The sequence below is a fragment of the Tachypleus tridentatus genome, chromosome 5, assembly GCF_004210375.1.
Source record: "Tachypleus tridentatus isolate NWPU-2018 chromosome 5, ASM421037v1, whole genome shotgun sequence".
In the NCBI taxonomy this organism is placed as follows: domain Eukaryota; kingdom Metazoa; phylum Arthropoda; class Merostomata; order Xiphosura; family Limulidae; genus Tachypleus; species Tachypleus tridentatus.
Genome location: NC_134829.1, coordinates 4309236 through 4327906, shown reverse-complemented (window position 1 = coordinate 4327906; position 18671 = coordinate 4309236). Strand labels below are relative to the sequence as shown.

Below are 18671 nucleotides of genomic sequence, written 5' to 3'. Positions count from 1 at the left end.
AAAAAAAAAAAATCTTCCCTCTAGTCTTACACTAGTAAATTAGGGAAAGTTAACAGAAACAGCTCTCGTGTAATTTTGTGAGAAACTACAAAAAACCTTCCCTCTAGTCTTACACTAGTAAATTAGGGAAAGTTAACAGAAACAGCTCTCGTGTAATTTTGTGAGAAACTACAAAAAACCTTCCCTATAGTCTTACACTGGTAAATTAGGGACAGTTAACAAAGACTGCTCTCGTGCAGTTTTGTGAGAAATTAAAAAAAAAAATCTTCCCTCTAGTCTTACACTCGTAAATTAGGGACAGTTAACAGAGACAGCTCTCGTGCAGCTTTGTGAGAAATTAAAAAAAACCTTCCCTCTAGTCTTACACTCGTAAATTAGGGACAGTTAACAGAGACAGCTCTCGTGCAGCTTTGTGAGAAATTAAAAAAAAACCTTCCCTCTAGTCTTACACTCGTAAATTAGGGACAGTTAACAAAGACTGCTCTCGTGCAGTTTTGTGAGAAATTAAAAAAAAAAAATCTTCCCTCTAGTCTTACACTAGTAAATTAGGGAAAGTTAACAGAAACAGCTCTCGTGTAATTTTGTGAGAAACTACAAAAAACCTTCCCTCTAGTCTTACACTAGTAAATTAGGGAAAGTTAACAGAAACAGCTCTCGTGTAATTTTGTGAGAAACTACAAATAACCTTCCCTATAGTCTTACACTGGTAAATTACGGACAGTTAACAAAGACAGCTCTCGGGCAGCTTTGTGAGAAACTAGAAAAAAAAACCTTTCCTCTAGTCTTACACTGGTAAATTCGGGACAGTTAACAAAGACAGGTCTCGTGCAGCTTTGTGAGAAATAACAAAAAAATGTCAAAGAAAGAGTAAATAATTTTTATTTAAATTAATTACGACGTGTAGGATTAGTTTTTCTTTCTGTTTAAGACGTGTAGGATTAGTTTTTCTTTCTGTTTAAGACGTGTAGGTTTAGTTTTTCTTTCTGTTTGAGACGTGTAGGATTAGTTTTTCTTTCTGTTTAAGAGGTGTAGGATTAGTTTTTCTTTCTGTTTAAGACGTGTAGGTTTAGTTTTTCTTTCTGTTTAAGACGTGTAGGATTAGTTTTTCTATCTCTTTAAGAGGTGTAGGATTAGTTTTTCTTTCTGTTTAAGAGGTGTAGGATTAGTTTTTTTTCTGTTTAAGAGGTGTAGGATTAGTTTTTCTTTCTGTTTAAGACGTGTAGGATTAGATTTTCTTTCTGTTTAAGACGTGTAGGTTTAGTTTTTCTTTCTGTTTAAGACGTGTAGGTTTAGTTTTTCTTTCTGTTTAAGACGTGTAGAATAAGTTTTTCTTTCTGTTTAAGACGTGTAGGTTTAGTTTTTCTTTCGGTTTAAGACGTGTAGGATTAGCTTTTCTTTCTGTTTAAGACGTGTAGGATTAGTTTTTCTTTCTGTTTAAGGCGTGTAGGATTAGTTTTTCTTTCTGTTTAAGACGTGTAGGATTAGTTTTTCTGTTTAAGACGTGTAGGATTAGTTTTCTTTCTGTTTAAGACGTGTAGGATTAGTTTTTCTTTCTGTTTAAGACGTGTAGGATTAGTTTTTCTTTCTGTTTAAGACGTGTAGGATTAGTTTTTCTTTCTATTTAAGACGTGTAGGATTAGTTTTTCTTTCTGTTTAATACGTCTAGGATTAATTTTTTTTTCTGTTTAAGCACAAATCTTCACGTTGGGTTATTTTCGTTGTTGCTATTTCAGGGATTTATTATAGAATTTTAGCGTTTTATACTTTCAGTCTTCCCGCTGAACTGCCGGGAAACCGATACGTTGATAGCTTTCTCTCTGTATGGATATTTGGGTATTGATATTTATATACCCAGGAGGGTCAGGTTTCGTTAACCTCTTCCTGCTTCCTTGAAATTGTGGTTTTACAACTGTCAAGTGTATTTATATATGGTACACGAGGGCCAGAGTAGCCCACTCTTACTCAAGTCCCTTTCAGGACAATGTCCAGTCTATACATACACTTGGTCATTTCTCTTGTAGTTCCATAGATTATTTGCATTTTCATTAGCTAAGTATTAACTGTAAAACATTTACATAAAAATCCTTTCAACGTCTAGTAATTAATCTCTAAACTAATTATATATGGTACACGAGAGCCAGACCGATACGTTGATTAAGTGTCAGTTTGTTTTGTTGAATTTCGCGCGAAATGTTGCTAGGGTTGTATGGGCTTAATTTAAAAAAGAAAGATATAGGCAGTTACTCATCACTACCTGCCGCCAATTAACGTACAACTCTTTTTAAAAATAGACATATTTATCGCGATATTACAATGCCCTCACGACCAATAGGGAGAGTAAATTCGAATTCGAGCCATTCAGATTGCGAGTCGAGCGACCTCTACCAGGTCAAGAAATAATACTTCTTTGTTAGGACAAATTTAAAACATGTCTAATTATCATCTAAATTGTTGTTTGTTTATTTCTAAATTTGTTGCAAATGTACATTTCTTTCTGCTAAAAGCTTTTCCTAGTTATGAACTGTACACTAGAGGGAAGACAGACAGCCAATCAAGCGGTCACTCCTCCCACCGGTTCTTCTGCTTTCCTTTTCTCATGTAAAATGAAATTTGACAACTACTCTTCTAAACACGAGGCCCGGCATGACCAGCTGGTTTGGGCCTTCCACTCGCAGTCTGAGGGTCGCCGGTTCGAATCCTCCTCACATCAAAGTTGATCGCTCTTTCAGCCGTGGGGACTTTATAATGTCACGGTCTATCCCACTATTCATTGGTAAAAGAGTAGCCAAAGAGTTGGCGGTGAGTGGTGATGACTAGTTGCCTTCTCTCTAGTTTTACACTGCTAAATTAGGAACGGCTAGTGCAGTTGGCTCTCGTGTAGCTTTGCGGGAAATCCAAAACAAACAATATTCTAAACGCGTTCACGGTCCCAAGCTTCTGAACGTGTCGCTAATTAGTTCTATTTATCAGAAGTCTTATAGACTGTCATCTTTCAAATAATCGTACCTGTACAACCGCTAATTTTGAAGAAATGTTCTACTCAGCACGGTACTTATTGGATCTCTTCTTTATCAGTATTGTCTTTAACAAAAAACAAAATTCGATTTCGTACTAATTTCGACTTCTACAGTAATATTTCAAGTCTGTACTTATCTGCCCTAAAGCACTACTTAGAACACAAGTGCAATAAGGTTACAGTCAATACTTCCATAAGTGAAAATCGAAATGATGTGTGAAAAATATCTTACGTCACTATTTCTAGTTTTATTTTTGCGAAACCTTAAGAGACAACAACTATTAGTTGAATAAAGTTTGAAATACAGATAGCTCTCGTGTGGCTTTGAGCGAAATTCAAAACAAGTCAAACCTTCGTTCTAGAATAGCAAGCATCCGTCAATACAGAGGACAATTTGTGTTTCACACTTTACTGTTCGGTGTAAACAATTCATGGTCGCCCTTTCAGCCGTGGGGGCATTATAATGTAACGGTTAATCCCACTATTCGTTGGTAAACGAGTAACCCAAGAGTGGGCGACCATGAATTGTTTACACCGAACAGTAATATTTAATATTTTCATAGTTTACGATAGGTAGTTTAAAAATATATTTTATATATCAGAATGAGTACAGTGTTATTACTACCATAGTGCACTTGTTTTAAAGCACAAACGTAGAACAAATTAAATTGGAATATCGTTATAATGTTAATAGTGAGGTTTGTTTGTTTGTTTGGAATTTCGCGCAAATGTAAACAGTGACTATCTGCGTTTACCGTCCCTAATTTAACAATAATGTACTGGAGGGCAGGCAACTAGACAACATCACCCACCGCCAACTCTTTTTATCAACAGATACTAGGTTTGACCGTCAAAGTATAACACTCCCACTGCCGAAAGGGATAGTACGTTCGGTAATAGGATTCAAACCCGCGACCCGCCAACCACCAGGCCAAGCTAAGCGTAATATCCATCTAGACAAGGCACGTGTGAGCGTGTGTAAAATTGAAAAGTGTGTTATTTTTAAACGATTTGTGAAACATCATATATTAGTGTGATAACCCCCATTAACACAGCGGACTTACAACAATAGAAACTGGCTTTTGATACCAGTCATGGCCAGAGTACAGATAATCCATTGTGTAGCTTTGTGTTTAACCTCAAACATGCTAAGGGTGATAATAGTAAACTTGATATAAAGGAAGTAGTTAAGTACATAACCTAGAGAAGTTAGACAAAGGAAAGAGGTGTTTGTGAATGCTTGTTAATGTTAAAAAGTATGTGTTCCAATGAGTAAAGTATCCACTTTCCGTTTTTTATAATAGGAATATGTTTTAATATGGAAACATTGTATTCTGAGTAGTTGTGTGATTGAAGTACATTTGTAACTTGCATATGATGGAGGTTTGAGGTTTTCTTTTGTTCTTGTGTTTATTTTACATTCAGTTTAACCTATATGGAAATTATAACAATTCTAACATTGTATTTTGTATATGGTTCCTGGTTGTGAAGATTTTGAAGATTGGTTACAATAACCTTCTACATGGACAACAAACACCATCTGGAACTCAGACTGACACAACACTATTCTCATTGGTGCAACCAAATGGACACCAGCAAACTACGTTCACATAACACATCTTCATGGACCAGTTCCTCTCTACCCTCCAAAATATGGTCAGTTAAGAAACTCCCTTAAAGACTACAGCAAAAACAACAACAAAAACTCAAATATATTGAATTGAAAAAACACACCACTAAACCTCTGTTCTGTTTGATGTGTGTAATTTTTTATACCAAAATCACTTTGTCAGTTTTTTATCTATCAAAACCCAGGTTTGCTCAACTGGTTTGAGACTAGAGCTCTGTGGGGCCATTACATCATTCGAACATCTCCAGTAGCTTCTTTCTTGGCTAAGTAATTTTTACATAGATTGGATAAGTGTATAGGATCATTACCTTCTTTGTAGTAGAATCATTTACCGATAATACACAAAACATTGGTATATCATGAAGGAACCTTATCTGATGGTACTTGTGCTGGGCCATTATTTCATCTATTTTCCAAATATCTCTTGTCGACTCAGCAGAAAAGCACCCCAAACCATCATATTGTCTCCCCCATGCTTCATGGTAGGTGCTATGTACTCAGATAAGTATCTTTCACCTTTCTTAAGTTTTAAATCAAATATTTCAAACTACGACTCATCCATCCATAACACACTTTTCATATCATTAACAGTCCATTTTATGTACTTTTTAACATATTTTAGTCTATTAACAATATTTGTAGATCTAAGTCAAGGTTTTCCTAACTGATACAGAACCAAATATTCCATTATCATTAAGTCTTTTTAATACTGTAGATGTGAACACTTTTCTATCATTTGGTACATGGTTGTTTATCTCATGCTTGAGATCAGTATCAGTCTTCCTTCTGTCCTGAAGACTGAATAAGCAAAGATACTTAACACCAGTATCATTGAAGTTATGTGTTCTGTCTCTTCCTTTCTTAGTTTCAAATCTACCTGTCTCACGATCCAGGGTTTACTTGACAGTGTTTGGGGAGCATTTCAAATCTGGAGCTATTTGTGAGAGAGTCCAACCAGCAACACATAAAACTCTACTGACAATTATATACGGTTTTGGGGCCGTGATATGGCAACAATAATTAAAGTATGGTGTTAAACGTTATTAGCTTTATTTGTGGAGTGATATTAAACTGATTTCTCATACTAGCTTCTATCTATGTACTTAATACACTGTATGGAGTACCATGACAGTTGTTTCAGGCCCTAAATTTAATCAGAATGTTAATTCAAACAGACCCCTTACGACAGTCCTTAGTACAAGTACATGGAAATTCTAACGAATTGTATATGTTCTCCACCTGACTCGTTCACTTGTCAACATGGATCAGTGAAGTGTTATCATAATGTTGAAATTTACATTCTGTGATGCCATGAAAGAATTAGTCACATGAAATGGAAAAAATAACAAACATTCTCTTGTCGTAACACAGTACTGTGTACCCTATATAATGTTGTAACACAGTACTGTGTACCCTATATAATGTTGTAACACAGTACTGTGTACCCTACATAATGTTGTACCACAGTACTGTGTACCCTATATAATGTTGTACCACAGTACTTTGTACCCTACATAATGTTGTACCACAGTACTTTGTACCCTACATAATGTTGTAACACAGTACTGTGTACCCTACATAATGTTGTACCACAGTACTGTAAAACCCTATATAATGTTGTAATACAGTACTGTGTACCCTATATAATGTTGTACCACAGTACTGTGTACCCTACATAATGTTGTAACACAGTACTGTGTACCCTATATAATGTTGTAATACAGTACTGTGTACCCTATATAATGTTGTACCACAGTACTGTGTACCCTACATAATGTTGTAACACAGTGCTGTGTAACTCTACATAATGTTGTAAGTACAGTGCTGTGCCCTTATATAATGTTGTAACACAGTGCTGTGTACCCTACATAATGTTGTGCCACAGTACTGTGTACCCTACATAATGTTGTACCACAGTGCTGTGTGCCTATATAATGTTGTAATACAGTACTGTGTAACCCTATATAATGTTGTACCACAGTGCTGTGCCCTACATAATGTTGTACCACAGTACTGTGTGCCCTATATAATGTTGTAACACAGTACTGTGTGCCCTACATAATGTTGTAACACGGTACTGTGTGCCCTATATAATGTTGTAACACAGTACTGTGTACCCTACATAATGTTGTAACACAGTACTGTGTACCCTACATAATGTTGTAACACAGTACTGTGTACCTTATATAATGTTGTACCACAGTACTGTGTACCCTGCATAATGTTGTAACACAGTACTGTGTACCCTACATAATGTTGTACCACAGTACTGTGTACCCTACATAATGTTGTAACACAGTACTGTGTACCCTACATAATGTTTTACATTAAACATTATACTAACTATGAAACATACATTGAGGAGAATTTCCAATGCAGGGCTAACACGATTCCTGCAACACATATAAAAACATTAAATCAAATGTAGAAAACGTTAATAGTTGAACATATAACTTTCTAAATGTTACTATCACCCTAAAGTTCACAGTAACATGACACACCGGAAAAGTAGGCCCAATAAAGGTTGTAATGTGTGTATCCTACACGATTTCAGTAATAATAACATCTAAATTTTTCCATTAGAACTGTTCACCAGGTAACATATAATAAGCCTGATCAATCTAACACTACTGAAAATACAGTATAACAGTCGTTTTGATTTCAATATACCTGAAACTAGACGTAAACTAAACATATGAATACCATAAACCTCCCTCACACAAACTAAACACAACACATAATATGTGTGTATTCAGATATCAGCATATCTGAACAACTGTATCTGTGTGTAGAACTGTTAATTTATAACCGTCATCCTACCCTTTCTCTGAGTGGTTTATAAGACTGGCGGTTAAATCCCACTGTGCGACGAGAGTAGTCCACCAATTGGCGGTGGGTGTCGTTGACTAACTAACGCTGATATCCCTTATATAGGTTTGAGTGAGCGTACGAAACGAAATAATTTTCATATTTTCTAGGATGGAAGCTACCTGTAAGGACATTTTACTACACTATCTCCATCCCAACGAGTTTATTGACTCTCCCGAATGGGAAGGACATTCTCTGGACAGTGATAAAGTTTATCAGGTGAGTCTCTCCACCTTAAAAAAAGACAGTGATAAAGTTTATCAGGTGAGTCTCTCCACCTTAAAAAGAGACAGTGATAAAGTTTATCAGGTGAGTCTCTCCACCTTAAAAAGAGATTTTTACTCATATAGTCTTAATATCTCAAGTAACGTTCCAACTAAACACATCAACATAGCATGATATAAAAGGACAACAAGGTATATCTTTTGATCGTTCTATCTCTTGGTATATCTCTTGATCGTACTTTCTCTTGGTCTATATCTTGATCGTACTATCTCTTGGTCTATCACTTGGTCGTACTATCTCTTGGTCTATATCTTGGTCGTACTATCTCTTGGTCTATATCTTGGTCGTACTATCTCTTGGTCTATATCTTGGTCGTACTATCTCTTGGTCTATATCTTGGTCGTACTATCTCTTGGTCTATATCTTGGGCGTACTATCTTTTGGTCGTACTATCTCTTGGTCTATATCTTGGTCGTACTATTTCTTGGTCTATCTTTTGGTCGTACTATCTCTTGGTCTATATCTTGGTCGTACTATCTCTTGGTCTATATCTTGGTCGTACTATCTCTTGGTCTATATCTTGGTCGTACTATCTCTTGGTCTATATCTTGGGCGTACTATCTCTTGGTATATCTCTTGGGCGTACTATCTCTTGGTATATCTCTTGGTCATACTATCTCTTGGTCTATATCTTGGTCGTACTATTTCTTGGTCTATCTTTTGGTCGTACTATCTCTTGGTCTATATCTTGGTCGTACTATCTCTTGATCTATATCTTAGTCGTACTATCTCTTGGTCTATATCTTGGTCGTACTATCTCTTGGTCTATTTTTTGGTCGTACTATCTCTTGGTCTATATCTTGGTCGTACTATTTCTTGGTCTATATCTTGGTCGTACTATCTCTTGGTCTATATCTTGGTCGTACTGTCCCCTTAATTAAACACTAAAATCTTCTGATCATTCAGTCATTTCCAAACTTTCATTTGAATTTTTATTGAATCTACAACATTTTAATCAATTCCAAATCTAACCATCTGTTAAACAAATAAACCTGTCTTACCTGAAGATGATTCCTTCTACCCTTCCAAACTTCATATTTGTGTCCTCTAGTCGCCACCTTTAATATCTGAGGTAACAGCTTTAAATACCCCAATCAAATCCATCTGTCTATTCTGGTTTTCACACACACATAAGAAATTATTCAGGGATCTTAGCCTGTTGTTGTGCAACACTTTGTCCATCAGTTCAATGTCTTAAGTTTGTTTGTACTTCGCGCAAAGCTACTCGAGGGCTATCTGCGCTAGCCGTCCCTAATTTAGCAGTGTGAGACTAGAGGGAAGGCAGCTAGTCATCAACACCCACCGCCAACTCTTGGAGTACTCTTTTACCAACGAATAGTGGAATTGACCGTCACATTATAACGCCCCTACGACTGAAAGGGCGAGAATGTTTGGTGTGACGGGGAATCGAATCCGCAACCTTCGGATTACGAGTCGAGTGCCTTAACCACCTGGCCATGCCGGGCCTTCTCTTAAGTAAGGAGCTAAACGCTAAACATAGTACTCCAAATGTGGCCTAACCAGTAATCTATACAATGATATCCTAATCGTTTCAGACTTGTGTTTAGTATTACCGTATATATATATATAAGTATGTAGTTAAATAATTACATCCAAAGGAAGCCAAATAAGTAAACAAAATAATGAGGAAGGACTCCATTAAAAACAACAAATTAAACAAAATACGCTGCATTTGTTAAAAAAGGGTTCTAGGGTACAAGCTGTAATGTGGGATTATAAAATGTATCCCAGATTTTGGAGGTGGCTGATGAAGTAGGACCCACATTGCGGTGGGGACACACCATCTATCAATCTTAACCTCCAATTCGCTAGTCCCACATAAGAAGATTAGAAATTAGGAGAGCGAGATGTGGGTGCTCAAGCCCACAACGTCCTGCATCTATATCACTCCTCACTCTCTGCAGACAGATGTACAAAGGTGACTGACTGCTCTCCCACGTTAGAATAAAAAAACATAAACATAAAAAGATGAAAAAAATAAAAAGTGAAAATAAAAGAAACTCATTTTAGCTTTGATTTTCATCCTCATAAAACAGAGTTTTCTTATTACAATTCAAAAAATCCTTGTGGTGTTAGAGGTCATTGTAATCCATTAAAATAACATTTTTTTGTTACAATTTGAAATCCCTTGTGTAGCTATCCTTGTTGTATTTCCCATAAAGCGACGTCTTTATTACAGTTCTAATAACCTTAACTTCGTGAAACGTGGTTGTAATCTTCATCAGTTCGTTTTTCTCACATTTAAGAAAAATAAACTTGTGTTGTTAGACAGTCCACACTTTTAAATAAATTAAACCCCGTACTACCAGTACCATCAACTTTAATTCGACCGTGGTTAGATCACTCATACTCTGTAAATATACAAAGTTTAGTTTAGACTGGCGGTGTTTGGTTTGTTCTATTTTCAAATCTCAATTTTTAGCCACCAAATTCCTGACTTGTTTTAATCATTACATTACCGATTTCTTGTTATGAAGTTCAGTATTGGTGGACTCCATATATTGGACAGTTTTATGTGTTTGTCTTTCATAACAATCAGTGGAAAGAACCAGTGCTCCCTCTATGCTGCGTGGGCGCACAACAACCAATCAAGTGGTGCGCACTTTATCATTCCAGCTGTGCGCGTCTACAGTAATGGTAACAAGTCTGAACATGTTGACAGCCTTAAAGACCCTTGCAGTCGATTGGTCTAATGCCAAAATAACCAACTGGTAGCATTACAAAGCGAACTAATGGTCTGATGGTATATATTTAAAAAAATGTAGCGCACTTTCTCATATTGCCTTGATAACTGGTTGCACATGAAAAACTTCATCCATACATGGTTTGAAGACATTAACGGAAACATTGGTTAGAACCATAAGCTACATAGTAAACCCCAGGAATACTTAATGAAGCATTGATGGTACCTTTGGTTACTAGGGCTCGAATTTCGTCACACCAAACATGCTCACTAATTCAGCCGGGTGGGTGTTATAATGTTACTATCAGTCCCACTATTCGTTGATAAAAGAGTAGCCCAAGAGTTGACAGTAGGTGGTGATGACTAGCTGCTTTTCCTCTAGTCTTACACTGCTAAATTTGGGAAGGCTAGTGCAGATAGCCCTCGTATAGCTTTGCGCTAAATTCAAAAACAAACTTATTTAGTTTCCTAAGCCTTAAAGATACGTGGTTTTAAGAAAGAACTGGAAACAGTTTGTTTATCTGGTAATTGTATTTATTAACATCACTGGACGTTGCTTTTACTTTTCTAAACAAACCGAAAATTTGAAATTAACATATGGCCACTACGAATGTGGCCTCCCAGTGGTAAGTATAGAGGCTTAAAATGCTAAAATCTGGGTTTCGAAACAGTGAAACCGAACAAATAACTCATTGAGAAAGAAAAGTTTCCATTGTTTTAAAATTATTCACAAACTGAACTTAGAAGAATACGAACCCTAAAGCTTATTAAAAAAGAAACGGACTAAAATCAGTACAGTATTATTTGTTACTGATCACAAAGCTACATAAAGTGCTCTCTGTGCTCTGCCCACCACGGGTATCGAAACCTAATTTCTGGTGGTATAAGCCCGCAGACATACCACTTTGCCACCGATGAGCCCATCATAGAAACTTTTATCTGTGCCCATAAAAATATGAAATATTTAGAATAACAAGTCTAGTAGCTTCAGCGCTTTTCAAAATCATACTGTAATGGAAATCTTGCTTGAATGATACTGAAAACCCTTTTTATTACGCGACATGCAAGTCACAACTTTGCGAAATTTGTATCCTGTATGCATGTAGACTTGCAATAGGGGTCACGATCTTCCCGTTTCGCCTCCGTTTCTTGTCAAAGAGAACTTTATTTTTTCCATTCTCAGGGTGCAAATATGACGTCATGAATACGTCACACACAGGTCAACTGCACTGGCACCATCTATATAAATATAATAGTACTGTCTGTTGTTTATCGATGTGAATGCTTCACAAGGTTTGGATGAATCTTCACCAAAATTTGTATGGAGGTTCATTAGGTCCATGGGGAAATACACACAACATTTTAATTTTGCTTTTTGCGGATCTTACGAGTGTGTTTAGAGATTATTTTTTACCACTACTTTGTCCCAGTTGATGAATCTTCACCAAATTTGGCAAGGAGGTTTATTGGGGCCATAAGGAGATACATTCAAACTTACAGTTTCACATTTTATGTTTTACTGTTTTTATGGATTTTATTTTTAAATTATGTATAAAGGAATCAACTTTTCACGTCCTAAGATAACCTTTCCAGGGGACGGGTACCCCAGCTAGTCACTATAACAAGTCTGTAATGTATAATGTTTTGTTTATAATTTTCTACTGATTAATTACCACGTTATTACAGTTTTACTGTAAAAGTTGTAACTTGTAACAGAATAACATATAATGCTGTTATATAATAGAGAAATATTTCCTTAAATATGACTGAGAAATGCGCAACCGAACATCGTACAAACACAAACTCTGATGTATGTTTCTGGTTTATTTGATACCAGCACCAGTTGGCGGTGGGTGGTGATGACTAGCTACCTTCTCTCTAGTCTTACACTGCTAAATTAGGACGGCTAGCGCAGATAACCCTCATGAAAACAAACCAAACCGACACCAGTCTTTTCAATTCTTAACTAACTCACTACAAATCTGTTTTTCAACAAATATTGTCGCCATCTTAAGACGAGGAGCAAATGGCGATCTAATTGCCATGTTGTACACTGATTTAATCCTATTACACGTGTTCAAACTGTTTCCTCTCACAGGTCATGACTTGTTTACTCTCCCGTGTTCACCTGGTACAAAACAGTGCTTACTTACGTTTAGTGATTGGATTAGCTTTCATTTATCTATCTTTACAGCTTCGGTTGATAAAACGACGCTTGTAAAAAAACAAGCAACACTCTTCGCACTGGGCAAATCGAAAATAACAGATAAATAAACCTTATGTCTCGTCACGAAATGCTGACAACAAACCGCTATTTATTTTAGAGTATTATGTATCCTGAACGTTGCATATGCCTGTCACCATATTCTCATACACTTATTTAGTTTGTCTTAAGTGAGATGGCGCTTCTGTCTTATTAAATTCTGCATTTCATTAACACGTGATAGTACTTATAAAAGTTAAGATGCAACCAATGCAGTTATTTCATTCTCTTTGAAACATTTTGTTTCCACCCGTTAATTAACTAAGTTCCACTACCCTTATGAACAGTTATAGTATGTTCTTCCCCCTAACTTTGGGCTGTAAGTCAGAGGGCTTATAACACCAAAACTCGGATTTCCATACATGCACAGCACAGCTATCCCTTAGCACTTAACAACAAACAGACTAGAAATCATATTAGTAACTGTTGCTTAGATAAAAGCAACAGAAAAGTATTGATTTAAGTGTTGCTATGAGATATGAAGGTTTTCATCCTGTCTTGTTGGAACCGACCGATGAGAAATCTGTTTGTTTTAACTGGTCTGATAATTGTATTAATTATCGTGTTTTCTGTCCGCAGGTCACTCTCACAGCAGTAGAGCCATGTCGTTATATATGTTGGCCGAGAAGAGACCTTCAGTTGTTTTTAAACATCGATCCCTTTATGAGTGTAATTATTCATAATCTAATCGGAAAAGATATAACAAACAAACTTTATTCACTGAACGAATTTCATCAACCTTCGGAGAAACAAGCTACGAGTTTTTCTGCGTCCGATTGGTGGCGCTACCAGATTCCCAGAAGCCTCAGCGTGGATGCTGTTCATACGGGAACTAAAGGGCACGTAAGATCGGTTTCATGGAAGACACGTGACCATAGAGCACACAGCTCCGTCTCATAAGAAAGGTAGCGTTACGTATACCTTTATTGTTTACTTGTGTATAACATACAATAATTATTAAAAGTTAATGAAATAAGCTAATATGATATGTGTTGCTATTATAAGAACCTCGTATATAAACTTTGGTAAGAAGAAAGTGCTCTTTCTATATAGACATAAACTTTATGTCTGTTATAATGAAACGTTTCCTGGTTTACCATTGTGCAATTAGAACAGACTTTCTGCTGTGTCACTAGACATTTAGAACATACTTTCTGTTGTGTCATTAGACATTTAGAACAGACTTTCTGGTTTACCATTGTGTAATTAGAACAGACGTAATGGTTTACCATTGTACAATTAGAACAAATATTATGGTTTACCATTGTGCAATTAGAACAGACTTAATGGTTTACCATTGTGCAATTAGAACAGATTTTCTGGTTTACCATTGTGTAATTAGAACAGACTTTCTGGTTTGCCATTGTGTAATTACAACAGACTTAATGGTTTACCATTGTGTAATTAGAACAGACTTTCTGGTTTACCATTGTGCAATTAGAACAGACTTAATGGTTTACCATTGTGTAATTAGAACAGACTTAATGGTTTACCATTGTGCAATTAGAACAGACTTTCTGGTTTACCATTGTGTAATTAGAACAGACTTAATGGTTTACCATTGTGCAATTAGAACAGACTTAATGGTTTACCATTGTGTAATGGTAAATGTTTACCATTTAGATCAAACCTTTTGGTATATCACTGAACATTTAGAACTGACTTTTGGAATTATCACAGAACATTTACAACACATTTTCTGGTTTAGGGTTGGATACAACCTTAGAATAACTCAAAGTTTGAATATGTGTAACTTTGAGATTTTTGAAGGCAACGGTTTGTTTAAGGTAAACTCACATCTGTACCTAAGAGTCTCTTATAATACATCACAATATTGTCAACTGTTTGAAGTCATACAAACATCCAAAGAAATCAATGTTAATATATTGTCAACTGTTTGAAGTAATACAAACATCCAAAGAAATCAATGTTAATATATTGTCAACTGTTTGAAGTCATACAAACATCCAAAGAAATCAATATTAATATATTGTCAACTGTTTGAAGTCATACAAACATCCAAAGAAATCAATATTAATATATTGTCAACTGTTTGAAGTGATACAAATATCCAAAAAAATCAATATTAATATATTGTCAACTGTTTGAAGTCATACAAACATCCAAAGAAATCAATATTAATATATTGTCAACTGTTTGAAGTCATACAAACATCCAAAGAAATCAATGTTAATATATTGTCAACTGTTTGAAGTCATACAAACATCCAAAGAAATCAATGTTAATATATTGTCAACTGTTTGAAGTCATACAAATATCCAAAGAAATCAATGTTAATATATTGTCAACTGTTTGAAGTCATACAAACATCCAAAGAAATCAATGTTAATATATTGTCAACTGTTTGAAGTCATACAAACATCCAAAGAAATCAATGTTAATATATTGTCAACTGTTTGAAGTTATACAAACATCCAAAGAAATCAATGTTAATATATTGTCAACTGTTTGAAGTCATACAAACATCCAAAGAAATCAATATTAATATATTGTCAACTGTTTGAAGTCATACAAATATCCAATGAAATCAATATTAATACCTTGTGTAAAAGTTAATTACATATTAGCACCAGTTATGTATCCTTGCTCTAGGATCATCGCCACCAAACATACCCTGCCACTTTGCACATTGTTCTGATCCTGGTCAATTCCATAGTCTGTCTCGGCTATCTTCGTCGAAGACTGTTGCACGTGCTTCTGCCGCCTGGCACTTTCCCTCTGATGAATCCTCATCATCTTCTGCTTCTTCCTCCAGCTTTCGGACTACGTCTCGCCACGTCCCAGGTCACGTGTCATTTGAGACATCAGTGTAATGTCCACGTTTTTGTTCTATATTGTGACATGCGTAATGGTGATTCTTGGTCGTTCATAGATTTGTATTGTTTGTATATTATTCTATATTGTGACATGCGTAATGGTGATTCTTGGTCGTTCATAGATTTGTATTGTTTGTATATTATTCTATATTGTGACATGCGTAATGGTGATTCTTGGTCGTTCATAGATTTGTATTGTTTGTATATTATTCTATATTGTGACATGCGTAATAGTGATTCTTGGTCGTTCATAGATTTGTATTGTTTGTATACGTTCGATTTAAATGATGTGTTTTCATGAAATCGCTCTATCTTTAAAATAAAACTAAAATAATGAGAAACTAACCGTAACCGTGAAAGTAGAAAGTCTTGGTTCGATCATCCGTGACATAACTTATAGATGCGTTAAGATATTTACTTAGAAATATATATTTCTTATAATTCGCATGTTGTTACTGCTGAGGAATGGCCATCCAGTGTAACCATAGGTGGTCATTAATTATCTGAACGTAACAATAGGTATATCATCTGTGAATTAACATACTGTCTTTATAACTTATAGCTTAAAATATACTATTTTTAATGAACGTTCAACAGTAAGGTGAACATCATAAATAAAGCAAAACTATTTTATTGTCAAACTGTCTTATCATAAACATTAGAAATTTACATTGAGCAGTGCAGCAATTATCTGTTACTGTAGACCATAGTTTTAAATATTTTCTTAATGACCCTCGGTCATGGATATCGTTATTATTTTGGTTTTCTGGAGCAAGTTTCTGGATTTCGGTCATTCTCTTCCATTATGATTCACTTTGATTACATAATTATTATTTTTAAGTGTTATCTTAGGTACTTTGTTTCAGGGTACTTGGTGTTCTTTCACTGAATTTTGTGTGTTCTCTGAGTATTTCTAAACCGTTTTGTTTCAGTCTTTACCTGTTTTATTGGACTTTACTTGGTCATTCTTTTAAGCAAGAATTTTAAAAATACATTTCTAGTTTTAAACCTTATTACTGGGTGTAGTTCTATTTAAAAATAAGTCCACATTCATCAACCTACAACATACAGAACTAAACCTATAAAGTCACAACTTCCTCTCAGTGTTGTCTGTTCTAGTAATTACTGATCACCTGTGTGGAAGCAATTCTCACATTTTTGCCATCAGCATAAGCGAACTGTGCTAAATTGGTAGACCAGAATTCCACGTTGTGCTTTCTGCACGTGAACCTTACACTGCTCCAGTCACTGCGATAGGTGTATCTTATCACATAGGAAGTTATCGGGTGATCGTTGTAAGACTTTCATCACAGGGACAATTGTTCCTTCATCAGATCTGCATCCCCTCAAGTGATCGTTGTAAGTCTTTCATCACAGGGACAATTGTTCCTTCATCAGCTCTACATCCCCTCAAGTGATCGTTGTAAGTCTTTCATCACAGGGAGAATTGTTCCTTCATCAGCTCTACATCCCCTAAAGTGATCGTTGTAAGTCTTTCATCACAGGGACAATTGTTCCTTCCTCACCTCTACATCCCCTGAAGTAATCGTTGTCTTTCATCACAGGGACAATTGTTCCTTCATCAGCTCTGCATCCCCTCAAGTGATCGTTGTAAGTCTTTCATCACAGGGACAATTGTTCCTTCATCAGCTCTGCATCCCCTCAAGTGATCGTTGTAAGTCTCTCATCACAGGGACAATTGTTCCTTCATCAGCTCCACATCCCTATTCTTCTGGTAACATGTTTCACTTTTATTCCTTCTTCTATTGAATCTGATAGTATGCAGGTAGGATGAATTACTTTGCTTCAGAAAATGTATATATACCTATGAACTTTTAGTGACAACCTTTTCGTGAAATTGCTTTTATTAAAGACATATTTTCTCTGAAGCTTCTTCAATAATTTCCTTGTAAATACACATTGTGTCAAACACTTTCAGTCGTTCATGGAAGTCATTGGTACTTCCTATGAAGAACAAATTATGCGACTACAAGATCGTGTGGAAACAATAGCTTTGTGGCATTGCCTCTGACCACAGATTCAAATCTTTGTTTCAGTTCTAATGTTGTCTCTACAATAAAGATACCAGCACCTTCCTGGACATGATGAGTTTGCAATGCTTTAGTTTGTAGGTTTTCAGTGAGACTGGATAGTCACTTGTTTTTATTCTTCGCTTTGTTCAATGTATCTTAATATTATGATAGACAGTTTGGGTCATTACCGTTGATATGAGTTTGTGTAGTTCCATGAACTGGTCTTCATATTAAATACATGACCACAAAGGACTACTTAAGTCTAACCTAATTCGCTTCCATTTCATTTCTTTATGTCAAAAATGTAATAAAGATTTTACAGTCACCATTTTACCCGTATCAGGTGAGAGGTTATCATGTAACTCCTCCTAGCGGTGAGTGATTATATGTTAGAGAAACTGAATGTCGACCAAAAACTGTAACAAAGTAGACACTCCTCCTAGCGGTAAGTGATTATATATTTGATAAATTGAATATCGTCCATAAACTGGAACAAAGTAGATACTCCTCCTAGCGGTAAGTGATTATATATTTGATAAATTGAATATCGTCCATAAATTGGAACAAAGTAGATACTCCTCCTAGCGGTAAGTGATTATATATTTGATAAATTGAATATCGTCCATAAACTGGAACAAAGTAGATACTCCTCCTAGCGGTAAGTGATTATATATTAGAGAAACTGAATATCGTCCATAAACTGTAACAAAGTAGGTACTGCTCCTAGCGGTAAGTGATTATATATTAGAGAAACTGAATATCAACATAAACTGTAACAAAGTAGATACTCCTCCTAGCGATAAGTGATTATGTATTAGAGAAACTGAATATCGACCATAAACTGTAACAAAGTAGATACTCCTCCTAGCGGTAAGTGATTATGTATTAGAGAAACTGAATATCGTCCATAAACTGTAACAAAGTAGATACTCCTCCTAGCGGTAAGTGATTATATATTAGAGAAACTGGATATCGTCCATAAACTGTAACAAAGTAGATACTCCTCCTAGCGGTAAGTGATTATGTATTAGAGAA

At 35.7% G+C, this 18671-nt stretch overlaps 1 protein-coding gene across 1 annotated transcript in view; it reads left to right on the top strand.

Moving 5' to 3' along the window:
• LOC143251263 (popeye domain-containing protein 1-like) overlaps positions 1 to 13642 on the top strand; it is a gene marked incomplete at its 3' end in the record, with an annotated part of 74536 nt that extends 60894 nt beyond the window's left edge. The window contains exons 3-4 of the mRNA XM_076502704.1: positions 7625 to 7733; positions 13346 to 13642. Coding sequence (XP_076358819.1) covers positions 7625 to 7733; positions 13346 to 13642 — 406 coding nt within the window. The remainder of the gene's footprint in view (positions 1 to 7624; positions 7734 to 13345) is intronic.
• Positions 13643 to 18671: the final 5029 nt, after the last annotated feature.